This window comes from Copadichromis virginalis, linkage group LG6 (assembly GCF_057382275.1).
Source record: "Copadichromis virginalis isolate Kocher_CV1m ecotype Utaka linkage group LG6, C_Virginalis_male_GT1.1, whole genome shotgun sequence".
NCBI lineage: Eukaryota > Metazoa > Chordata > Actinopteri > Cichliformes > Cichlidae > Copadichromis > Copadichromis virginalis.
In genome coordinates this window covers 44,170,222-44,195,982 of record NC_140623.1, presented here as the reverse complement: position 1 = coordinate 44,195,982, position 25,761 = coordinate 44,170,222, and the positions used below count along the sequence as shown (strand labels likewise).

At 47.0% G+C, this 25,761-nt stretch overlaps 2 protein-coding genes across 2 annotated transcripts; both read right to left on the bottom strand.

Annotated features, from left to right (window-relative positions):
• Positions 1 to 8,460: 8,460 nt before the first annotated feature.
• Positions 8,461 to 12,726, bottom strand: soul4 (heme-binding protein soul4). The gene is made up of 6 exons (XM_085460664.1): positions 12,595 to 12,726; positions 11,728 to 11,936; positions 10,892 to 10,977; positions 10,679 to 10,820; positions 10,390 to 10,573; positions 8,461 to 9,034 (listed from the first exon to the last, which is right to left on the bottom strand). The coding sequence occupies exons 2-6, from the start codon at positions 11,885 to 11,887 to the stop codon at positions 8,860 to 8,862; spliced, it is 747 nt and encodes a 248-aa protein (XP_085316790.1). The 5' UTR covers positions 11,888 to 11,936; positions 12,595 to 12,726; the 3' UTR covers positions 8,461 to 8,859.
• A 1,655-nt stretch (positions 12,727 to 14,381) lies between these two features.
• Positions 14,382 to 23,188, bottom strand: eif4a3 (eukaryotic translation initiation factor 4A3). Its single transcript, XM_085460663.1, has 12 exons — positions 22,907 to 23,188; positions 19,609 to 19,681; positions 19,430 to 19,496; positions 19,276 to 19,338; positions 19,059 to 19,191; positions 15,862 to 15,942; positions 15,603 to 15,744; positions 15,338 to 15,476; positions 15,145 to 15,260; positions 14,965 to 15,072; positions 14,666 to 14,793; positions 14,382 to 14,559 (listed from the first exon to the last, which is right to left on the bottom strand). The coding sequence occupies exons 1-12, from the start codon at positions 23,058 to 23,060 to the stop codon at positions 14,543 to 14,545; spliced, it is 1,221 nt and encodes a 406-aa protein (XP_085316789.1). The 5' UTR covers positions 23,061 to 23,188; the 3' UTR covers positions 14,382 to 14,542.
• Between the last annotated feature and the right edge of the window lie 2,573 nt (positions 23,189 to 25,761).

Genomic DNA, 25,761 nt, shown 5'->3' with positions numbered 1-25,761 from the left:
GTGTAAGAGTGGAGGGTTTGCTGGGGGATGTCACGTGGGAGGATTATTGTGAGCAGAAGTTTAATTAACACTCAGGTGGAGCAGCGGTGGCGGTGATTCACTCTCTGAGGTGTGAATGTCATCGCTGAGGGGAAGTGCTGAAGCTGCGGCATGATGGAGGTCACGGGGAGGGGGTGTGATCGATCGGTATCAGCCCGTCCTCCGTCAGGTCCTCAGATCCTGCAGTTCACTGTCACCTTCCACCCTGCAAACTGACAAAACCATGAGCAGAGAGGAGAGCCTGACTTCCTGCTTTTCTGTCACAATAAAAGTCTGTATTGATCGTCTTCATTCAAAGTCAGTGTTTCAGTAGTTAATCCATACATCCAGTTCATGGTTGTGGGGTAGGGACAGCACCCTGCTCGCGCTGTCATCAGAGGTGGGAAGTAACCAGGTACAAATACTTTGTTACTGTACTTAAGTAGAATTTTCAGACATCTGCACTTTAGTAGTTTTTTGTTTTTCTGACAGCATCTCTGACTTTCACTCCTTATGTTTGTAAACAAATATCTGAACTTCCTCCTCCTGACGTTTTCAAAACCAGCTCATTACTTTTGGTTTAACATGTTTGAGGGGAATTCAATTTTAATTTTATTTATACAGCACCAAATCACAACACTTGCCTCAAGGTAGACCTAAACCCCCCTATGAGCACCACTTTGGTGACAGTGGGAAGGAAAAACTCCTTTTTAACAGGAAGAAACCTCCAGCAGAACCAGGCTCAGGGAGGGGCGGGGCCATCTGCTGCAACCGGTTGTTGTAATAATATTTACATTTTGTGTTATAAACCTAATATTTAATAATCCACATTTCACTGTTTTACTCTTTGGTTCAGATGTGGATACTGTATTGTTCTTTCTTTGTGATTGTTTATGTTTAAGTTGTTTGTTGTTGGTTTTTAGTTTGTTCTTTGTCTGTTTGGGAGCTGACACAGTCTCTATGGAGATGGGTTTTTGGGGGGGTAGCAGGAGGAGAGAAGCTGCAGAGAGGCGTGTAAGACTGCAGCTCTGCTTCCTGGTCCCAACTCTGGATAGTCATATTTTGGGGGGTTTAATAAATTTGTCCATATTTCTAGAAATGAGAGTTGCTCCATCCAAAGTGGGATGGATGCCGTCTCTCCTAACAAGACCAGGTTTCCTCCAGAAGGTTTGCCAATTATCTATGAAGCCCACATCGTTTCTGGGACACCACTCAGACAGCCAGCAGTTTAAGAAGTCTGTCTGTCCTGGTCATTGTGTCCTTGGGCAAGACACTTCACCTACCGCCTACTGGTGATGGCCAGAGGGGCCGATGGCGCGATATGGCAGCCTCGCTTCTGTCAGTCTGCCCCAGGGCAGCTGTTGGGTCTGTGCTTCCACAGGCCCCGCTGGTTTAGAAACGTATTCTCGTTAATGACAAGCAAGGAAACAAGACAATCAGCGATCGATCTATCGCCCCGGTCAGTGTCTCAGAAAGCCGTCTGAATCCAACAGTGGACCCCGGCTTAGGCCTCCGCTTGCCGCCTTTTATTGAAAACAGTTACAGTACACACAAGCAACCACCATTGTAAAAAACCCCTATGGGGGGTATGTGCGTGCACGTATAAGCACGTGTATGCCTGTGCAATAATGTGTATGTGTGTGTGACTTCCTGCTGATCACAGAAGGGTCATCTCCCCTCCTCCAGTATATGGCTCAACTTTAATGGTTCACCATATGCAAGCATAGGCGAGCCCCCAAATGGCCAGGAGTGACCATTCCTCAGAAGATAAAAACGCCACACATGGAACGTGCCTGCAGTTAAACAGCTACAGCTAATCACTTCCGCCAGCATCATAGATGTGTAGGGGAGGAACAGAAGAACGTCTAACTGTGCAGTTTAAGGCACGGTTTACAAATTTAAGTAACACAATGACAACATTTAACAATTTGACTCCAACAGCAGCTGTGGCTACACCTGTAGCTGCCTCCAATTATTATCATTATTCGGCTAAACATGTCACTCCTGGTGTGATTGGGGAGGGACCAGAGAAAACTACAGAGTCCCACATTGTTTTGGCAAAGTTGCACACCGATTCGATATTGATTTTAGTGACCTCTGATTGGCATAAACGGGTGTCATTACTGGAGAGCAGGCGACACTGAGGGAAATTTAAAACTGCTGGCTAAAGGTAAAAGTAAATTCAGTAAAATCATAATTCACGTCGGCAATCGTTGTCATGGTGATGCTGGGTGGGCGGGCACAGTGGACACTGAGTTTGTGAATGCGATCACTTGAGAACGAGGTGATGCAGGAGCTTCACATTGATACCACAGGCGTGTCTACTGGGGGGTGGAGGTGGGGGTGCACTGGCTGCCACCAGCATTTTTTTATTCTGGCTCAACACCGGAGAGAGTGCAGATGTTCATAAGATGTGGTCTCTTCATCTAGCTAGCACTACAGAAGAGGAGCGAAGATGAAGGCAGCAACGCTCTTTGAGCATCAGGTCATTTCAAACATCAGCAAACACACAAACTGTTGTCTCACAGTGTGTAGCTGCTAAAGGTGCAGCTGCTGTATTTCACAGAGAGAGAAAAGACAGAGCTAACGTAGTTTGCTGCACTGATGGGTTTGAAGTAAAGAACAGTGTGACTGCTGCACAGTGGTTTCATGCTCACAGTTAACTTACATCAAGCAGAGACTCATTCACTGAACTTCACCTTCAGTGCTGTCAGTGTGGAGGATGAAATCAGCTCAGGAAACATTGCTCACATCTGGCTGGATCCAGGTGTGCACGTCCACAGAGACGCTACCTTTCCCTCTTACTTCAGTAAAGAAGTTGAATCAGTACTTCAACTTTTACTGCAGTATTTTCAACACTAGTAAGTGTACTTGTACTGCAGTACAGAATAGCTGTACTTTTCCCACATCCAGCTGTCACATGGTGAGGAGGAGTCTACAGGTGAGCAGCCTATCGGCAGGCCAGCAGATGATGTCATTAGTCAATGTGGTGCTTTGTGCTGAAAACATCATTGTAATTGTTACATCAATGCTCTCTGTCTTCTCTTCAGTGCTGCTAATGACATTAATACTGCTCTGTTGGAAGTGTTTCCCTGTTTAAAGGGAGTTCTTCCTTCTCACGGTCACTGAGTCCTGCTCTCCGTCCAGCTGGTTGGTTTTCTGTCTGTATGTGGAGTCGTCACAGCACTGTGAGGACATTTTTGCTTTTGAATATTAGCTTTCTGTCTCTTTGCTGTTTCACGCTGCCTTACTCTGTGTTACTGTGGTTTTTGACTTCCTGTGAGTCTTTGTTTTTTGTGTGCAGTGTGCAGGGACACCGCGATGCCTTGGCTGAGCTGTTGTTGTTCCTCGGATGCGTTCGGAGAGAGAGGAGCGTCCTCCACTCACAGCGGCGCGTCCATTTTAATGAGACGTTACATAAAGTCTCCATCTTTATTCTGATCAGCTGGAGGAAGACTGCGAGGCTTTAATGAGGCAGGAGCGCTCTTTGTTCTCCATCATGAACATGTTTCAGCGTGCGCAGAAAAACAGAAACCCGTACGCCGTCTGCATGCTGAGCAGCTGTCGATGCTGTCGGGCCTGAACCTGAACGGCCAGCAGTGACATCAGTGCAGCCACTGTATTTCACTGAATTCAGTCTGCGGGTTCAGGCGGACGAATCCGGGCCTTTGTGTTGGTATCGGACCTGCAGACCGAGCCAGTCGGTCGGTCTGCTCATGCTCAGTAAGTGCCGTAATTAGCCAGTCTGAGCAGGTGCGCTCTCTTTGAAGGTGCGTCTTCTTTTATCTGAGCTTATCAGGTGATGCAGGGTCCGAAGGGGCTGGACCAGCCAGAATCATGATCCCTGACTGAAGACACACACAACAGACACACACACAAATGTCCAAATGATGTCAAAATATAAATGATGCCTCTGTAACGGGGGAAGGGGGAGTACTCGAGTACTTTTGTAAATTCATGTTCGTTTCCATAATCTAAACTTTGCTCTTCATTTAAACCTTCGTTGTTCTGCAGAACGAACACCTGCTCACACCGCGCCGCTGCAGACGCAGGCTCAACCTGACGTGCTGCCATTTTCTTTATGGATGAATACTCTGAACGCCCCCGCTCCTGACGCCGTTTCGATGAAGACGAGCGAAGCTCAGTTTGGTGTCAAAGAGCTAATCGCTCAAATATCACTCAGATCAGCTGCTGCGGGTCAATGGGACGCACGCTCAGCCTGCGGGCACCGGAGCCCGGCCCACGCTTCCTCAGGTGATGCTTGTTGGTCATGTGACCATGAGGAGCCTGTTAGTTACAGCTCATCAGCGTCTTTGACCTCAGCTCAGTAACGAGACTCCATCTCCATCCTCAGCTGTCCCTGTTGCCGTGACAACACCCACGCGCCTTCATGTTCTCCTCATTAAGATCGGTTTGTTCTCCCGCTTTAATGAGGCCGGCTGAAACCGGTGCTCGGCTGTCGGCCTCATTAAACCTCAGCGGCGGGCCTCGGGGTGACCTGAGGCACCTCCACCCCCGTGCCGCTGCCTGCCATGATGCTGCCTCCTCCCCACCACCTCCACATAGAGCAAGGAGCCGAGTTCAGACTCCCTACAGGCAGATAACGATGTAAACCGCTTTAAACTGCAGGGTGACTGCACGCCTCTGGTCAGGAAGGAGGGGGCGGGGCCTTGTCCTCAGCTGCTGAGGCCACAGTCGCGTGAGCAGCAGGAAGTGGGCCTGCGTGCGTGTCCCTTTAATGTGATGAAACTCTGATGAAACGCAGAGAAAATCACGGAGCAGAAAGATTCAACGCGGCGGCGTTTAACCCTTTCACCTTGAGATGCTTGGCTTCATGTTTCTGTTTTTAACGTCTTCGCCCGCTGAAAGAGGTCGTTTCACAAATCTGAAGTTCTTCGGTTCATATGTTCAGGTGTCAGCGCCGCTGTGACCACGAGGCCGTCAGTCAGTGCTTTGGTGCTGCTTTGATTGGAGCGCTAAAGGTTGTTCCAGAGGTCACCGGCGTGTTTCATCACTTTTCAGGGTGACAAAGACGACCACTTTTCCTGATGCATCGTGGGTAACTAAACCTGCACTTTGCTGGTTTAGGTTGTCCGCGGCAAAGAGATGGCAAGCGTAGCGTCACGCTGACGATCCTAGAACTGAAAAATGACCTTTGTTTTAATCTTTGACTTATAAACAGCTGACCAATCAGAGCGAGGCATAGACTCTGGACGCCAGGGGATGAAAACACGTCGAGTGTCTGAACTCTTCGACAGGATGATGAAGATGAGCTCTGATGACACACGAACTGTCTGAGGTGACCTTCAGGTAGATCTTCCTCCGCAGCTGTCGCTTCATGTTTGTCTACCCAAGGCGCTCGGCAACGCCTCCACGCAGCGAGCGTCAGGCACTCCGACAAGCAGCAGCCAATAAAAACACGGCTCTAAACCCACCACGGGTTAGAGCCGAAATGTGGAATCTGGGGTGAGGCCGACCAGACTTTATTTACAAGCAGTGACATCAGGAATTCAACCACATGTAATAAAAGTGCAGGTCTGTAATCCCAAATCTCTGAGCAGCGCTGCGGTGAGGATGAGGAGCAGCTGACTCAGCATCAGCCGACCAATCAGCAGCCTCCGCAGCTGCTGATGAAACCTCGTAAGTGCAGCTCAGCGACTGAAGGAATCATGTGACACTCCCCCCCACACACACCTCCATCACCTGCTTGTACAGGAGCAGGTGGAGGCTGAACACGCTTTAGGCCCAGGATGAAGACGAGGACAAGGAGCAAGCTGAAGCGTTTCAGGAAGTGAGGTCACAGTGGGTCATTTGATCCCGGAGGTGAGCTGTGATGGTGAAGGTACAGATGGAGCCGGTTTGAGTTTAAGGGAGTTTTCTGCAGCGTCTCCTCTGTGAGAGTGTCGACCTCAGCGCTGCCTGAATAATTGATCACGCCGCTCGGGCGGGCGGGGCACTGATGAAAATTTAAAGACTCGCGTTGCTAACGGTGAAAAAGGTGGAGGCAGCGTTTTAAATGGACACTGACATTTCCTCTGAGTGTCCCGGGCTCAGGTCTCGGTCACATTTCTTCTGCTGACCTCTGACCCCCGCCTGCCTCAGAGGGGGCGGGGGGCGGCGGTCATTTGACCTCCATCTTAGACTGCAGACATCAAGGGTTCACGTTTAGATCAATTTCACTCTGTTTCACACAGACACACACAGACACACAGCACAGGTAGGATCTGCCTGCACAGGAGCAGCTTCGAGCGCCGGACAGGCGGCTGCAGCTTCTCGAGCTCATGAACAAAGGCGACGATGTCACAGCTACAAACATCACAAACATTAGCAAAAAGCTAACGCTGTTTATGAGTTCCACGATGTTTGTGAAACTGCTCAATCGCATCATTAAACAACTTAATGCGAATATAAGTGTGCTGCGTTCACACGCGTGTGATCGTCGCATAAACGGCAGCTGGTTAAAGAGTTCACAGTGATGTAAATCTATGCTGCTGAGACCGACTCACTCACTTCCACCTTTTATTTCAATATTTCTGCAATGAATTAAAAAGTGTTACATCCTGTCATGTGACTCTTTCATATAGTGGACACAAATACAGAATGCAGTCATTTGACCACGACGTGTGAAAATGTGTATTAAAGCAGAACGTGGCGTTTCGGCGGCTTACATCTCTGTAAGCAGGTCCTTGACTGTGGTTGGTTGGAACTGAAGGTGCAGTGTTGGAGGGTGTGGGCATGCGTGCTCTTTCAGGGAGTCATGAAGAACGGCGGTGGTAATGTGATGATGCAGCATCTTTTTGGCGTGAATCGAAGCGTATTCTTAGGGACTGGAAACGACTCCATCAAACACACTCCACTAGAGCCCTGGTGCGCACCTTTGCTCAGGTGGGTGACGCACTGTCACCAAGCAACAATCCATCGTGATCTCCTCTGAGCGCGCAGTGATGAGGTCAGTCAAACCCAATGATCTTTAGTGGCACCTTTCCAAAATGCAACAATATTGGAAACTGTAACTGGGGAGTGCACACACCTTGGACATTAATGGAAAACCAGTGGTTGTCATTCCTCAGCATCTGGGGTGGAGGCACGTTTTATGGGAATACATATCCGTCCATGCAGCCTGTGACTCCTTCCCATATTCACATGGTGGGTTGCAGCATCTGGGAAGTTCACTGCCTTCTCAAAACTCAAGTGGCCTTGCATACTCTGGGAACAACTTTCCACACTGTTGTTCTCTGACCCCTCATAAGTCCCCAATTTCTCAGTGAAAGTAAAGGTATGAGCACCTGCAGACTTACAGGAACGGGTCACGTGCGTTCAAGAACGACCTCAAAAACTGATGTCATTGAAAATCGCAGTGCGTCACTTCTGTCAACTTCTTATCGAGTGACAACAGAGACGACCAAACAAATTTAACCTGCTGCTCAGGAGCTCCGCCTGGACTGCAAACATCGGCAAAGCCAGCAGCAAGACTCCGCCTCTCAGCCCCCCCACACACTAAAAGCGACACAGGATTGAAACTAGAAAAAAAGAAACTATGTAAAAGAAGCTGGTGGAAATAAAGTTTATCCAAAAGAACAAACACAGGAAAGCGTTTCACTCGGCGTTGCCATCGTTCGAAGCATTTTTCAGTATCAAAGTGAGCGTCGCTGTTGGACCCACACAGCGCCACCTGCAGGCCAATGGGAAACTGAAACCATCGAAGCGTAAGAAGCAGTGGCTTCATAAACGGAGGTGCCAGCGAGAACCAATCAGAGCTGCCGAGTCAGAGAACAAGTCAAACGTTTTTGAAATCAAACATTTTATTTCAAGATTTTTACACAAAGCAGGAAAAACAACAACACACAAAATCTACACAACATTCAAAACCTTTGACATCACAGTGACATCACAGTCCTGCGAGGAACCACATGCGAGACGGCAGGATGTCTGAAGGAGTCATGTGACGTGTGATGTGCTTGAATGATTTAGAGGAATCATCTGAACGCACTGGTGATGTCGGCGCATAAAAAACATACTGACCCGTGACCCCTCCCCCCTCTGGCGATGACATGTATGAGACCTTCGGGCTCGCCGCACTCGACCACATGTGTTAAGGTTTCAGGCTGCCGCTGATCATGTGATCAATACCTCAGTCTTTAGACAGCACCGGGGGGAGGGGTTCCTTTTCAGATGGCTTTTTCAGCTGATTGGTTGCTACAATCAGACTAAACTGGAAGTGCTGGTACCGACACCATGTCACTTCCTGTTTTGCAGAAATTCAAAGAGATGCGAATGGACGCCATGGCAGCGGTCACGATTACATCACCGATGATGATTGCATTACTGAAAAGATGCGGGCAGAGCCTCCTTTTTGTCTGTAAATAAATGTTACACGATGTAAGTAAACCAACAAACCAATCACAATCAGCCCTTATGGCATCATCACCTTGCTCCAGCCAATCAACAACAACAACAACAATCTTTATTTATAGAGCACATTTAAAAGCCTTGGGCATACCAAAGTGCTTTACATAAAATAATAAAAGGTTCAAACATTGATAACGGATAAAAAAAATAAAAAATAACGAGTTATGTTCATAGATAAAAGCTACCAATAAGAATGACTACAGCACATGGGTAATAGCAAGATAAAAGCTGTACCACCATAATAAAAGACACCAATAGAAAGATAGGAGGGAATTAATACAAGAGGTCAATAGGTCAATCAGAACAGACCTGTGAAGTGTGAGCTAATAGAAAGGGTGGGGCTTAGTGTCCTCATAACAGATGACTGCTCTGATGTCAGTTTGACAGGAAGCTGTGAGTGGACGTGCTGAAATAGAGCATGATGGGAGGAGCCTAAAGATCACGCCTGATGAACCAGAGCTCGTTCCGGCGTCGCGGCACACCTGGGTTCTCGTACACGGCCACGGCGTACCGATCGCTGTGCAGCTCATCAGTGGCGCCAAGAATCTCCCACAGCAGCAGGATCTGGCGGCCTACCGTCTCCTCCGTGGTCGTCCCGAAGAACGGCCTGCACCCAATCAGAAAGCAGAGTCGTTAATTTGACGCGAAACCCGACGCACGCCCGGCCCACGATCTGATGACTCAGGGCCTGTCTCAATATTCGTACTTGTGTGTTGTTGCACCGGTGATACGTCATCAGTCGGAGACCAGGTACCGTTCCAATTCAAACTACGCATCAAGCCGAGGACGCGAAAAATTCCCGGATGTGTTCTCGCTCCGCCTGTTTTATCGAGCGTGCATCAGTGGTGACTTCTGTGTATTTGGTACAGCAAAATATCCCAGAATGCATTTCGTCCAAAACTCAAACGCGGCTAAAAAGACCATCTCTTTCGGGGTCACAAAATAAACTAGAATGTAGCTGCGTAAACGTCAAATATCTGCTCGATTTATCAAGATATGCATTTGTCCAAACGCGCTCTGACATTTTCAGAGACATCTGTGACCCGCCAGCTCCGTAGCAGACCGGGAGGTCGAGGATCACTATAGCCGGCGAGAACAGCGGACTCCCAGCACATCGTTTTCAACCCCCCATGGTCTTTCACTACTCGGGTTAAACATGATAGATAAGTCTCTTAGATCACTTAAACATGCTATGTTTTATTTGTTTATTTGTTGTTGTTGTTATTTGTTCCTGAGTAAACCGGTTTGGCTGAGATTAAAGTTAAGCTTCATAACTGTGGGCTCAGGGGGTTGGGAAGCGCATCTGTAACCGGAAGGTCGCCGGTTCGATCCCTGGGCTCTCTGTCCTGGTCGTTGTGTCCTTGGGCAAGACACTTCACCCTGCCGCCTACTGGTGTTGGCCAGAGGGGCCGATGATATGGCAGCCTCGCTTCTGTCAGTCTGCCCCAGGGCAGCTGTGGCTACACCTGTAGCTGCCTCCACCAATGTGTGAATGAATAGTGGCATTGTAAAGCGCTTTGGGTGCCTTGAAAAGCGCTATATAAATCCAATCCATTATTATTATATAACATATTACTCACAGTTAAACTAAGAGGGGACGGCAGTAAAAACGCCGGACCGATGAAATCATCAAGTACGCTTGTCGAGTCCTGCTCGAGTCCTGCTCGCATTCTCAGCAAGTCTGGACTTGCGTACTTGAGAATTGAGAAAGGGCTTCAGCATTCGAAACCCCCATCTGACGGGTCACTTCCTGTCACCTCTTCATGTCTGCTGATGGTTGAAGTATGACCACAACAGCCAATCAGTGCTGAGCTCGCTGCTGCACTTTAACCTCTGCAGCTTCAATCATTTAATTGTTATTGTTGTTGTTATTATTATTGTCTGATGTCACATTTCCTGTTCAGGTTGTCTTCTGTGACCCCGCCCACATCACAAACCACAATGTGGCAATGATCTTCTCACCTGGTGACCACTCTGATTGGCTGTCTGTAGACGATGCTGATGTCAGGGTCGCAGGATTGCGGCGGGCTGTGCTGGAGCGCGGCGGGAAGGAAAAACGCCGTCTCCACATCCTTCTCAAATGTCTTGCCGTCCTTCGCCATACGGATGTAACTGATGATGGGTACGGTCATCCCCAGGTATCTACCTGTACATGAGCAACAACACAATCACGTGACCTGCAGGCATCGATCGCAGCTGAACGGTCCAGCAAGCGTGCGGTGTGGCTGGCGGGTGGTGGGCGTAGCCTGACCTGCAGAATTCTCCTTGCAGATGAAGCGCATCAGCTTCATGAAGGCCATGGAGATGCTCTGCTCGTACAGGTCGTCTCCTCGTGTCACGGACGCCCAGTGACCGGCCGGGTACAGCCGCTCCTCGTACTGAACCTCCCCCATCTGTGGGTGGTACCACACATCAGCACTGACGGAGAGGGGGCGGGGTTAGGTTTTAGGGTCAGGGCATTTACCTTCTCGTGGCTTGAGATGGGTGTGAAGGGGAGGGGCTCCCTCTGCTGGCTGTTGCGTGTCATTTCCTGTATGGGTCCTCTCATTTCTGGAAAACAGAACAGGAAGTTCTGTTTTCTGTGCAGTAATTGATTACACAGCAGTGAAGATTTCATCACAGCAGATGTTTTTCTGAAAGTGCTGTAACGGACTTTAAGGATGTAATCATTTAACCACCTTCTTCACTCACTATGTGTTAACAGACCTCTCTGCATTGAATCATATCTGTTATTAACCTCTGTCTCTCTTCCACAGCATGTCTTTATCCTGTCTTCCTTCTCTCACCCCAACCAATCACAGCAGATGGCCCCGCCCCTCCCTGAGCCTGGTTCTGCCGGAGGTTTCTTCCTGTTAAAAGGGAGTTTTTCCTTCCCACTGTCGCCAAAGTGCTGCTCATAGGGGGTCATATGATTGTTGGGTTTTATCTGTATGTGTTATTGTAGGGTCGACCTTACAATATAAAGCTCCTTGAGGCGACTGTTATTGTGATTTGGCGCTGTGTAAATAAAACTGAACTGAAGTGAGACAGCAACCAGCTGAGGAGAGGCGGCAGTGGCTACCACGAAGCCTCCACCATGGATCAGAGCACTACGGTGGGGCGGCGCCACTCAGACAGGTAAGTTTTCATTCTGAGTGGCTACACCCCTTTTTGGGGCGAAATATGACAGGTGAAAAAAAACACCTGAATATCTCCATGCTGAGCATCAATCAGAGGCCTTGTACAGAAATAAGCACATAAACAATCAACCCCTGATCAATCAGTGCCTGCATCACACAGAAACTGGCCCCACCCCCTGACCTTGAGGAACTGACACCTGGTGTGTGCTGGCGACAGCCTGCCAGTGACTCATCAGGCGCTCCGACTCATCTTCATCCATTGGCTCGGGGTTGTCTGTGATGTCATCGTCCAGCTGCTCGTCATCCAATCCATTGAGATCCTCCAAAGAGATCAGTGCCATGACCTTCGACCTGCAGAAAATCTGCTGAGAGGAGGTGGGGATGCGACTCCTGCAGAAAGATGAGGAATTTGTCAGAAACATGTGACCCAGAAAAGCCTACTGCAGCCAATCAGAGCTAGCCATGATTGGCTCGTGTAATAACCATGTTCTGCACGCACTCAGAACACAATTATGCTATAACAGGAACCCTGTTTTAACCCTAAACCATAACCTTTAACCTAAACTCTTTCGGGTGAAGTACCCATCCTTCACATCATCGTGGCCTGACCTGAGGCGGAGCCAGGCTACAGCGGAGGCGGAGCTCCAGGTTAACTGGTTAGAGTTGTTTACATATTCCACACTCCGGGTACCACATGTTGCATCGTCTTGATGCATGATTCTGTTCATCTGGATGTTTTCAGTGGGAGAAACGTTTCGTCATCATCAGGTGACGTCTTCAGTCTCAGCTGACTGCAGGTTTCAATCTTATAAACAGGACATTTGCATAATGACTGAAACCAGCCCACTGAGGAACAATGGGCTGGGAGGTCCTTAATCTTAATTATGCAAATTCTCATGACCACTGATCAATGGCCGGTCTGTGCTAAGGCTAGCGCGGAGCCACTCTTAGCACAGCTAGTTCAATTAGCAAAAGCTAAGCGCGATATTCAGCTCCCGGTCAGAGCGCTTAGCTCGATCCGGTTCGTATTACCAGGTTCTGCACTCACCTGTCCGCCAGGTGAGACCACAGATATCGACGCGTCTGTGAAACAGAACAACAAAGCGTTTCTTCTTTTCCGCTTTCGGCAGCCTAGCTGCTTCACGACGACGGCACCGGAAATACGTCACCGTCACACTACACACTACAAAAGAAGAAGAGAACTCACACATAGGAAGAATCTGTCTAACAAACCACAGTAAAAGTAATAAGAATATTCGTGCTTTGTTCAGGACAGAATCTCTAACTGTCCCACATGTGGTCTCTTACTGGCATTCCTTTGTCAGTGACATTAACTGGAAAAGTATGGACAATTCCTAACAAGTATCTGTAACGAATAAAGTGAAGGAAGTCTCATTTAAAATACTGCACAAATTTTATCCTGCTAATCATTACATGACAAAGTTCAAAAGGGACATAAATGTGAGCTGTGGATTTTGTGGAAGCCATCCTGAGACTGCAGCACCTCTTCTGGATCTGTTCATACGCTGGAACATTTTGGAAAGACTTCAGTAGATTCATTGCTGGACATCTCTACAAAGACTTTACTGTGAAATGGGAAAGTGTTGTATTTTGTTTCTTTCGAAGGCAAAAAAAAGAAGATGTTTACTTTATAATAAACTTGTTAGTTATCTTAGCTAAATTTTATTTTCACAAATGCAAATACAGTAACAAAAACCCTAATTTTAAACATTACTATAATGATGTTTTATGTTACATAAAATTGATTCGTGGATCACTTAACCAAAAGGCTATGAAAACTATTACTATTTGTAGTAATTACAAATTATTTGAATGTTTGTAATTCTTTGTATTACACCCCCTGGCATATGTTAATTTTGTTCTGGTTGTATACATGTTCTGTATACTGTTTCTTAATAAAGTTTAATATTTACAAAAAAAAAGAAGAAGATGATGATAACTCCTGATTAGCCAATCAGAGAGCAGCGCAGTGAACGGTACGTTTGCTACTGCAGCTGCATCGTCATCAATGATTCATGTGAATACACCTGATCAGGTGTTCTGTGAAGGCCGATCGTGGCTCAAGAGTTGGGAGTTCGCCTTGTGAATTGGAAGGGCGCCGGTTCGAGCCCCGGCTCGGACAGTCTCGGTCGTTGTGTCCTCGGGCAAGACACTTCACCTACCACCTACTGGTGTTGGCCAGATGGCGCGATATGGCAGCCTCGCTTCTGTCAGTCTGCCTCAGGGCAGCTGTGGCTCCACCCGTGTGTGAATTGGTGGATGACTGGGTGTGTAAAGTGCTTTGGGGTCCCTAGGCAGGACTAGTAAAAGCGCTATACAAATACAGGCCATTTACCATTTAAATTTCACACCCAGGCCTCAACTCTTGCGTCCAGTGCCAAACGACTCACATACCGGTCCGTGGCTGTGGTTGGGGACAGTTGTGACAGTCAGGTAACACCTGTCCACTGTACAAGTGATCAGACACATGTTACTAAAGCACAAGGTCAGAAAGAGAATACCCAAATACTGCAGTATTTATTTGTGGTTGCTGCACACAGCAAATACACTCAGGTTTCCTCACATGTACACAGGCTGTGGTGGGAGTGGTAAGAACACAGGTGTGTTCAGCAGCATCGAGTGGACGTTGCTCCGCACTGTGGCTGTAACACTCTCTGCTGAAGGAGCGCTCGTCTGGTTCACCTCCAAAGACAAACCTCAGGTTACCTCGAGGGGTGGAGCCAGCCTGACAAAGTCTTGCTCCTCACGGCTGTGACTACTTTTAGGAGTTTTGACTGGTCGCTGCAGATGAGCTCATAGTAACGACACGCCACCTTAACATCTGGAACCAAAACTTTATTTACAAAAACAAACCTGCCGTCTTACAGTCATTTAACCTCAACATTAAAAAAAAAATACATCTAAAACTATTAAAAAACAAACAGGAAGAAAAAAATGAATTGAAGGGGCGGGGCTCTGGTGTGATGTCATCCAGGTTAGATCAAATCAGCAACTGCAGAGAGAAAAACAGTGAACCAATCAGTGAACAGAATCAGACCGACAACAACAACAACATGCGAAAAGTGACATCAGCAGGCCCCTGATTGGCTCCCTCGTACCGTTCATGGGCATCTCGTCGATCTGGGTGGAGTAATACTGCTCGATGTCTCGCAGGATGCGGATGTCGTCATTCTTCACAAAGTTGATGGCCACACCCTTACGCCCATAACGCCCCGACCGGCCAATCCTGAAGGAGGTCAGAGGTCATAGCATTAGTCACGAATAAACACCCCCTGCTCTCCTCAAAGGACCACCGGACCCAAACCTGTCTAAGCCCCTCCCCCAAAGCACTCTGCTCAAGTCTCCTCCCTGACTGGTGCAGAAGGACACGTGGGGACTAGTTTGTGTGGAGGGATACCTGTGGATGTAGAGCTCTCTGTTGTTGGGCAGGTCATAGTTGATGATGAGTGAAACCTGAGGAACATCCAGGCCTCGAGCCCAGACATCGGTGGAGATCAGCACACGACTGAAACACAAAAACCCAGAGGTCAGTCTCTGAATCAGAATCTGGTCCTGGTCCTGGTCCTGGTCCGCTCACCTGGCTCCTGATCTGAACTCCTTCATGATGGACTCTCTCTCCTTCTGCGGCATGTCTCCGTGCATCGATGACACCGTGAAGTTGGCCTCCCTCATCTTCTCTGTCAGCCAGTCCACCTGAAACACAAACACACTACGTTTCCCATGATGCTCTGATGCGCTACACCTGCTCACACAGGAGGACGTGCACAGACCTTCCTCTTGGTGTTGCAGAAGATGACGGCCTGCGTGATGGTCAGCGTGTCATAAAGGTCGCACAGTGTGTCGAACTTCCACTCCTCCCTCTCCACGGCAACAAAGAACTGCTTTATCCCCTCCAAGGTCAACTCATCACTGCGGCCGAGAGACATCAACATACAGAGAGAGAGGGTGAGAGTAAGGTGGGATCAGGTTTCACTCTGAATAATCTCAGCTCCACATTTCTGCCAGAAACCCGATCCGCATCCTCGTCAAACTGACCGTTTGACGAGGATGCGGATCGGGTCGGTCATGAACTTGTTGGTCATCTCCAGGATCTCGTGCGGCAGCGTGGCACTGATCAGGACCACCTGCGTGGCGGGGGGCAGGTAGCGGTACACGTCGTAGATCTGCTCCTTGAAACCTGGACACAGAAAGCCGACAGGAAGTTAGACGCCGGACAGGTGTTTCAGTCTGGTGGTTAAGGTGTGACATCACAGAGTTCTCAGGTGTGTTCCTGCTCCAGGTGACACGCGCTCACCTTTGTTGAGCATCTCGTCTGCCTCGTCCAGGACCAGCATCTTGATGGCTCTTGTTCTCAGGCTGCGGCGCCGAATCATGTCTGAAGTAAACAAACAAAGGTGAGCTCCTATTGGCTATTGCAGTCAGAGGCTGGCCAATCAGGAGCCAGAAGCTGAACAACTTTTTACACATGGTGCCCAGACATTTCCTCCAGACACACAGGAGTGATTAATAAAACTCCATACAGCGTAATGTTGTGATATTTAGTCTGGCAATATCGAGATTTTATTATAAACAAGAGTAATAAAAGCAGTTTCAGGCCAGCAGATGGCGCCATTTGTCGCTAGCGTGTCAGCACCTGGGAGAAAGTTGGTAAAACAAAGATGGACGCAGAGAAAGAAAACGCTTCGACGCGGCATCAGAGCCAACGCTGCCTTTCCCGTCTACACGGGACAGAATTTTAAACATTTACAGTACAGTGACCGTCAAAACCATGAACAAATATTGCCGCAAAGTCTATTTTGCGACACCATGGAACAAACGATAGCACAATATGAAACGATAAATGTTTTTATTTCGTCATTCGAGATATATCGAACAGCCTTACTTCAATGTAACATCGTCTGTGTGTGTGAGATTGTGCGTGCAGAGAACACCCGGAGCAACCGACTACGTTCTCCTCTCCAGCGAGACCTCAGAGCACAAACAGAACCTTTTACGTAAACGAACATGTTTCACATGTTTCCAGCAGCTCTCTTTCATGGGCTCAAATTGTGGTCATAAATATTTTGAACTTGTAAATCAGTTTTGTATGTGTAAAAAGAATTTCTGTTTGGACTTAGTCAAGTCTTCACTCAAGTTTCAAGTTACACGTACAAATTTTGACCTTATTTTTCTTCCTTTCAGCTGATTGGTCAATGTCATGTCAATCACAAATTTAACTATCCAATCAGAGTTTGGCTATTGGAGGGGTGCTTTATGGAGCTTCAGGTCCTGAGGGAATAAATGTCCTTTTACATGCCAGCCCAGCGTTTTCCTTCAGTGTTGTGGAAATGACACAGTCTTCACTAGTGGGGATAGTTACAAAGCTTTCTGGTTATGAATTAACGATACATGTTTTTATTGAACATTTGAAGAACATTTGAAAACAACAGAAACTCTTGTAGAGGAGATAAAGTCAGAGATAGAAACGACAGGTGCATCTAGTGCAGGTAGAGCTGCTGCACACAGAGCCCAGCAGCCAGCAACAAATCCTGGATCCTTTGCCTTTAGTTAGCAGTTAGCATTAGCAGCACATGCTGCGTCCGATGTGAAAGGACCTTCATGCTGCGCACTGTGACTCACAGCCATGGTCCCGGGTCAGCCCTGACTTTGTGTTAAACTAATCCTAAAGTAATAATGTATTTCTAACCACTGATATAGCAAAACTTTATCCTTTCAACAGCTGCTCAAAGTTAGGGGACCTAGCTGCTATCGGATATTTATATAGAGATCCTCCAGCTTCAAACTGTATCACCCTTCAAGGACCTGCAGCTCCGTAAAGCCCCCCTCCAACCCGGTTGTTCAGTGATGACGTGACGAATCCTACTTCCGGGTCTAAAGTAGTCTGCGTTTAATATGGCTTTTGTGTTGTTAACATGTTTAATGTTTTGTATTTTCTTCTATTTGATCTCAAAAAGCTCCTAAAACAGTCAGTGATCACTGTTGACCTCCCTCGGCTTTTATTACCGCTAATCATTTATTTAAGCTCAGTTTTTAAACCCTTAGGATGTAACTACAGCCCAGCCCATGCAGCAGTATATGAACGACTAACCTCATATTGTGGATGGATTATCTCAGTTGTTCTCCTGGCTGAAGTTTGGTCCTTTTACAGCATCCTGCCATGCGATTACATTTGTTCCTGACCACCGAGAACACTCACGTTAACTTTTATCGAGTGGAAAAAAAGTTAGCTTGTTTATATTATGCTAACATAGCTGTGTCGCTAGCGGTCACGTAGCACATCATTATATACCAGCTAGCCCAACTTCAGTAACCCTACAAACGTCACTGCTGTTTAGTTTTCTGTCTTCATTTATGTTGGAAGTGATAACAGAGCTGTACGTTTTAATTTGTTTCCAAAACCCCGCAGTCAGGACATGCTATATTGTATTTAGATAGAAGCTAGCGAGCTAACTCCCTGCTAACTTCTAACTCCGTTAAATGTCATAAATTCCGTTTTCATGGATGCCTGGATGTTAAACTCAGTTGTTACACCTGGTAGAGCAGAACGCTGATCATTTTATTAAAGATGAAAGACTTTAGACAGTTTTTCAACTCTCAGTAATGCCATAGTGATCGTTTGATATATGGACCTGCAGCGGAGTTTAGACCCAGACACGGCTAGTGACGTCAGACTGAACAACCGGACAGCCAAACCCATCTGTTCTCTGATTGCATAGTTAAATTTGTGATTGACCAATCAGCTGACAGGAAGAAAAATAGAGTCAAAATTCGTATTTGTAACCTAAAACTTGAGTGCAGAGTTTCACACGCATAAGTCCACACACAAATTCTTTTTACTCATACAAAACTGATTTACAAGTACAAAATATTTATGACCACAATTTGAGCCCATAGTCTTTCACATTGTTCACGTTATGTGTGTGATCGTGGAGCAGAGCCGCGGCTGCGTCCAGCTCTGACAGGTTTATGAACAGACAGGTGTAAGCCTGGTGGAGGTGGGTTTGCTCCAGTGAAATGCGACATGTTGGACAATTTCCCGGTCCCAGCCCTGTGGGAACAGCCCCTTCCTGGTGTGGAAGTCCTGACCTCAGCCCCACAGAACAGCACGGGGCTGTGAGCCTTTTCCTCCAGCATCGACCTCACGGACGTGCGTCCAGCCTGTGGATTAAGACCGGGAGGTCGATCGAGTTCACGCGAACATGAAGGCAGACGAGCGAATATTTTTGGCAGCGTAGTGAACGACATCACGCCTCTTTCACACTGCCAGGCCAAAGGCACCAGCAGATAAACGTTTTCACTTCCTGTTTCAAGGTGGCGTTGTTAATGGGCTTCTCGCCATCCTGAGCGCCGAGATCATGACCTGGAAACAGGTTTCGTCTGACTGGATCTCGTTTTATCAAATTATAATTTGAATGTGGAGCGTCTCCCACCTCAACCGATCGGACGCGACGATGACAGCAGGTGCGGGTCACATGACCTACTCAAACTCACCGAACACTCGTCCTGGCGTGCCCGCCACGACGTGCTGGCCGTAGTCAAGCTTGCGTATGTCCTCGCCCACGTTGGTGCCCCCGATGCAGGCGTGACACTGCACGTTCATGTAGTCTCCCAGAGCGAGCAGCACCTGCGCACACGTGCAAACAGCCAATCAGAATGCAGCACATATGATCACAGGTGATCGGCCAGCTGTGACGAGGCGCAGGCATACCTTTTGAATCTGTCCAGCGAGCTCTCGAGTCGGAGCGAGGATCAGAGCCTGCGTCTCCCTCACCTGCAGACAGGAAACGCATCACAGTGTCACAATAACAGTTTAACCCATCTGCTTGAAAAGGCCACGCCCACCGAGGCTGCAACAGACTCACCTGGATGTCGAGACACTGCAGCACAGACACGCAGAAGGTGGCGGTCTTTCCCGTTCCAGACTGAGACCTGCAGACAGCAGCTGTTAGAACATTTGGAGGCACGAGAGCTACACGGCAACAAGAACAGCGAGGGAAGAGGAAAGGAGGGAAGGACGAGGAGAGAGGAGGGAAACGCTTACTGAGCGATGACATCACGGCCTTTGATGATCTGCTTGATGGCTCGCTGCTGGATCGCTGACGGCTTCTCAAATCCTGCAACACGAACACTGCGTCACTGCCAGAAAACTTTATTTACAACTAGCAAAGTGCACAAAACATCTGTCCTTCAAACAACTTTATTTTAACCCGGCCACAGGTTTCTCAACATTCTTTTAAATGACCATAATTCTGAAACACTTTATGCAATCTGAAATCCTCCCGGGGTTCCTGAAAGCAGCGAGACGACGCCTCTCAGTGACATCAGGGTCATTACAGTAACCTGAAGCACGCAGCAGCCCCGGGAAGGCGAAGGCGGTCCCAATTAAAGCTTCCTCCTTTTTTCCACAGATTTGGGCGATATGACCCGGTTATCTCCCGATAACCTCATCTGTCACTAAATGTGCTTTTTCTGTAACTCGACCCGTGTGAGGCGTTTTCAGCGGAGTGTTCTGACCGATGCATGAAACCATCTATTTTTAGATAGAAGTTGTAACGGCCGCCATTTTCTTTGTGAGTCTTTCTACACGGCGTGCTGCGGGGAAAACGCCCGTTGTAGCGTTTGAGTCTGAGGTTGGTTTGGAGCACCTGACGTCCGTAAACTCTCTCCACTCTCTGCCACCTGAGAAGAGCTCTGTGCTGTTCGAGTCTGAGGTGGCGCCGCTTTGTGCCAGAACTTACATTGTGCCGTTTTCCGTGTCAGACGTTTCATAACCAAACCGTGTCCGCGCAACAGAGGCGGCCCTCGTTTAGGAATAAGGTCCTGGATTTGTGTGGACTGGTCCGTCTGTTTGCAGCTACCTGGTTCTGCCTCGTCTAAACTGGTCGTGCTGGGATTCTCTGTCCCCGCATCCATAAACAGTGGATTTCGCATCACCGTGAAACAAACGATAGCATACCGCACAGCCCTGGGCCGGATGTATCCTTCGTAGCCCACCCTATCCCAGGATTCATTGCGAGGCGATGGTGATGATGTTCAAGCGGGTAAAGAGTAAACTCCACATTTATTTGTGTAGAAATGTTCCAACAGTGACGTTAACTTCCTCTTCCTCTGCTCAGAGTCTGCTTTAAGCTCACAGACACCGTGACGATACTTCAGCCATCAACACAACAAGCTGAGGTGCAGACAGGCTGCTGCAGCCTTCACTCTGACAAACATCGGCCACACTCAGCGTCTCTGCTCGTTCTGTTCGGTGGCTTTAACTAAAAGAAACTAATGACTGTCGATATTTTTGATTTAGTTGTGCTCTAAGTGCGGATGTAAAACAAACATTTTATTGAAGAATGACACGGTTATTTCATAGATGCTCTTAAATAAATCCGACGGTCTCACGGGCAACTCGTTTGGAAAGATCTAAGAAGCTTAGAGCTCACAGCAAGTATGTAACCAGGACTAATTACTGCAACTCCCAAACCTGCAAAGGAACATGAACACAGCCGGTTTACCCAGCACTGGCCTCACACACATCACACCACATTATTAAAACCATGGTGATTCAGGTGACTTTGGATGGAATAGGTTCCCCATCAACAGGTTCTTCTCTACTGGGTTCATAAACACAATTTCAGACCAGTAAAAACATCGCTTCATGAAAGCGGTGCTGGTGATTCTGTTGTCTATGAAGGTTCTCAGTCATCCAGGTCATCGTAGTCAAAGGAGCTTGCAAAGAAAAGCGTCTGGACTTCTTTAAGTTGCTTGAAGACGTTTCACCTCTCATCCAAGAAGCTTCTTCAGTTCTAAGGTCTGAGTCTGCTGAGTCTTGTCCTGTGGTGTCTGGTCTTCTTTTAGAAGAAGACCAGACACCAGCGAGGGAGGATAAGAAGGACAGACGCAGAAGAGCCACCTCCACAGGACAAGACTCAGCAGTCCATCTGCATCTTAAGGATAAAGGTCACTCTTTGAGGATGCCAATGTTCACATTTTGGACAGAGAGGACAGATGGTTTGAAAGAGGAGTGAAAGAAGCATCTATGTCCACTGTGAGTGACCATCTTTGAACAGAGGCGGGGTTTACGACACCAACTCTCTGCCATCTATAATCCAGTTTTGAGATCCTTCCCAGACGCCTTAACACCCACTCACATCCTGGGCCATCTGACCTCAGGAAATCACATGATAAGGTGGGGCCAGGTTTCACAATGAACACACCCGAAACTCTGGCTGATTGGGACCCACACCCAGTTTCACACCTTGGCTCAGGCGATTAGAGGATCATCAGGGGGTCCTTTTGTCCCTCTGTGGGGGGAAGCTTCTCGGATGAGAGGTGAAATGTCTTCAAGCTACTTAAAGAAGTCCAGACGCTTTTCTTTGTAAGCTCCTTTGACTACGATGCTGTTGTTTAAACTTCACCGAGGTTATAATCAGCTGATAACAGCGATGCTAGTCTCTCTAACATCTAAGGTTAGAGAAGATCCCGGCTCTACCACACCACCACCACTTTGAAAATACTGAATTTAGTGACAGAAAAATCTAAAAAGTATTATAATTATCTTACTGAAAGCATTTTTTTCTAATCCGGTTAAAAGGAAGCACATCCTTAAAGACTTTTAACCAAAATATCAGAAAAATATACATCTCACATCCAATCCTTCCTAAAAGAAGAGCTCAGTTTTAACATTTTATATGAGTTTTACCCAACTAATGATTTTATTACACTCAGATTTAAAGTGGATGTTTTCTGTGATAGACAGAATTTGTAATGCCTGCAGGCCGGGGAATCAGCTCACTCAGTGCTGAAGTGGAATTTAATTAACAGTTTAATGGAAAACATTTTATTGACAAATGGGGAGAATTCAGAGCTGATCTCGAGCTGTTTGAAGAGTCTCTGAAGGTTGTTCGGATCAGCCCACAAATTACTTATCACTTAAATAATTTAACTGAACATGATCAACAGATGAATGCTTCTTTGTTTGTACACATTTCAATAAAGTTTTTGTTTCCTACATCACACTGAGCCATGGACCAAGCCGGGTCACACACCGGCTCAGCAGCCCCAGAGTCCGGTCTAAAGTCAGGTCTATCAGAACATCTGTTTCTCCGCCACTGAAAGTGCGCAGACACGTTAGCAGGTCGGGCTAATGCTAATTGGAGAGCTTCTGGAAAGAACTAAAAGCCGGAGAGTCAGACTAACGGCACCCCTCCGGATACGATGCCCCCGGGGTCGAACCGAGGACAGTGAAATATCTTTAATTCGCCTACTCAAACACACTGCGCCGACTTTAGCTTTACAGATGACTAGCTGAGCTAGCTTTCCCCCGGAGGCCGCGCCGAACCCCGGCCTACCGTAGGCGTAGATCCCGCGGAGAAGGTCCTCCCGGAGGCCCATGGTGTCGAAGGTAGGGGTGACGTCCACCTCCTCGCTGGTCTCAAACTCCACCTTGGTCATATCTTCTTCCTTCAGGATCCTCTTCCTACCCTGAGCCCCGGCAGCAGCCATGTTCCTCGGAGCTTTTAATCCTACTGAATGTCGCAGAAGTCCGGATTCACCAGTCCGCGCTTCGCCGCGCTGCTAAGCTAACTGCTAACGAGAGAAAGAAGCACGTGTCGCTACGCCGATGACGTCCGCAGCGGGCGACGAGGATTTTACGTCACAGCAGAAAAAATAACAAATTTCCGGGTTCTTTATCAGCGTACTTGGAGGCCGACACAGAATAAAATGTAAACCTGATCGAATGATGACAAACTGATCAATACATGAATAAGAAAGTGTCTCAGTGATCGATCAACACGGGACAGACGGCCCTTCTGAAAACAAGGAATAACAGCCTATAACTATATATACAAAACACACTATTTATTTACATATTTACTTCTGACACCGGATTGTATATTTGTACATTTGTTTCCTTTCCCCCCCGTTTTTTCTGGTAATACTGTTCATATAAATATAGTGCTGCAGAACTGTGCACCCTCCCACACACACACACGCACACACACGTTTGCACTGAGTTGGAGACAATGGCGTGTCCAGCGGGGTGGCCTGGGGGGGCACAGGCCACCCCCCAAACCAGACTGGCCACCCCAGGTGCCACCCCAAAGGCAAAACAATAAAATTCAATCAAATATCAAATGTCCGATTATGTTTTCACGGTGACGCTCAGATATCCGAGTGTAAGTGAATGCAGCATCGGCTTCTGCGCTATGCGCATCACGTTAGCAAAGGTAGGAGAGCCAAGCACGAAAGACGGCACTGCTGGAAACAATTTTTCGGTGAAAGAAAATGAGGACAGAATAAATGCGTTCTAGCCAGTTTGACAGAGTTTCTATACAGCTGGGTGGGTGCTATGATGTTACTGATAGTGAACTTTATTTTATTCATAAGGTTAGTAGAGTTGCCAATGGCTCCTTAAAAAAATGGAATGGTCCCTCATTCAGAGAAAATATTACGCGTTTCGTATTGAGCTGAGAAGAGACGCAGTTTGTCCCGGACTTTAGCTAGAATGGGAAAAAAGGCACAAAGCTGGAGTTATTCTGTCTTTATGCTGCACAGCTGCCTCTTCTGTCATTCTCCCCCTCCCTCTCCTGTTGCTACTTCAATCATGAAACTGATCAATGATCAGCTGATCGGCTTTTCTCTCTTGTTTGTTTATCGCCCACTTTGCGCCAGAAAGAGGAAACCAGCAGATGTCGCGCTAAACAACAGCAGCACGTTTAAGCTTGATCAGCTGTTGTTAGAATTGATTTAATATTAATTTCTAGTATCAGCTGATGTTTGCTGGAGCCACAGCTGTAAAGCTGCTGGTCATGATGTCGGTTTAGATATGTGGTGAGAGGGAAACATGAAGATGAAACCAGGAGATGTCCTTACTGGATCATCAGAGCTGAACAGGTGATGGAGAAACAGGTTTACCTTTTAGGTGACATGGATGAGTTGAAGTTATGAACTGTTTCTGAGAGACAAATAACACCAGGATCCTTTTTATGTAGCTGACAGCTGGTAACTGTGCAGGGGCGGGTCTAGCAAAGTTTTGCCAGGGGGCCAGGTAGGGCATTAACAGGGAGAGGGGGGCACAAAGAAATACTTTTCTTTCTTATTCTCATTTCAAATACCTAGTTTTTATTAAATAATTATCTAAATCTTACAACCAAAGTTTTTATCTGACGTAAAATGTATAGAAATCATACATATACCAACAAGACTGTACATCACTGTCACAACAGCGTTTGTTTTCAGTCAAAGTCTTTATGGCTTTACTACCTGGTGGGTCGGTCTGTAGTAAAAATGCCCAATTTTTTTGTCCCAGTCCAGCCCTGCAGGTTAATACTGGCAGTGTCACCATGCCAGCTGACTGTATTTCATCATCAGCCAGTGTTGTTCTTGATCAATATTACCAAAGTTTACCATAAGGCAGCATAGAAAGTATTTACTTGCTTTCAGGTTTTATTCAAATGTTAGTCTTTTCAGTTGTTTCCCCACTTTTTTCCTGTTTCAAAATCAAACACCAGTTTGTGAGAAGATTATCTTCTTTTTTTAACAGGCAGATAAAGTTTTACATTGGCATTGGCTAATTTGTCAATTGTTTGTTACAAATGTTCGTATTTTAATTTTCAAAAATGTTTTTGCCCAAAACATATGTGCACTATATGTCAGTAAAAATACTATGCAAATATTGATGTCCTTGAATGCTGAGTAAACACTGACTGATTGTATCTCTTGTACTTTATCAACGCAGTATCTAAAAACTTTGCACCGTAGTGGTTAAAATCTCATTCTAATAAGAGTTAAAAGTGCATTTGGTTATTAGGTTTATAGGATTATTGAATTATGGTTAACGGTTGGTAGAATTTTTTTTTTAAACATTATCTGCCAATTAAATCTGCCACCCTTCTCCAAATCTGTGCCCCTACCTGGCCCCCCCAACAAACATTTTCTAGACACGCCACTGGTTGGAGATGCTCTGTATCTCATTGTACAACTGTAAACACACAGGATAGAAATACAGATTAAACGGGGAAAGTGACTCAGACACACTGAATAATTAAATAAGACATTAAAATATTACAAATATTCATGTTTTTAAATCTTTCTTGTTGAGACAGGAACAAACTTTCTGTTTCTGTCCTGAGAGTGGACAGCTTACATTTACAGATGTGGAGTTTGATCGATGAGGGAAACGCATGCGAGTCTTTCTCACTAA

Coding starts and splice junctions, on each gene's coding strand:
- eif4a3 (XM_085460663.1), bottom strand. CDS start 23,060: ATGGCTGCTGCCGGGGCTCAGGGTAGGAAGAGGATCCTGAAGGAAGAA. Junction 15,943..19,058: donor CACGCCAGGACGAGTGTTCG/GTGAGTTTGAGT, acceptor TGTTTACTTCAG/ACATGATTCGGCGCCGCAGC. Junction 15,745..15,861: donor AGACGAGATGCTCAACAAAG/GTGAGCGCGTGT, acceptor TTCTGTGTCCAG/GTTTCAAGGAGCAGATCTAC.
- soul4 (XM_085460664.1), bottom strand. CDS start 11,887: ATGGCACTGATCTCTTTGGAGGATCTCAATGGATTGGATGACGAGCAG. Junction 10,978..11,727: donor CCAGGTGTCAGTTCCTCAAG/GTCAGGGGGTGG, acceptor TCTGTTTTCCAG/AAATGAGAGGACCCATACAG. Junction 10,821..10,891: donor CCATCTCAAGCCACGAGAAG/GTAAATGCCCTG, acceptor TACCACCCACAG/ATGGGGGAGGTTCAGTACGA.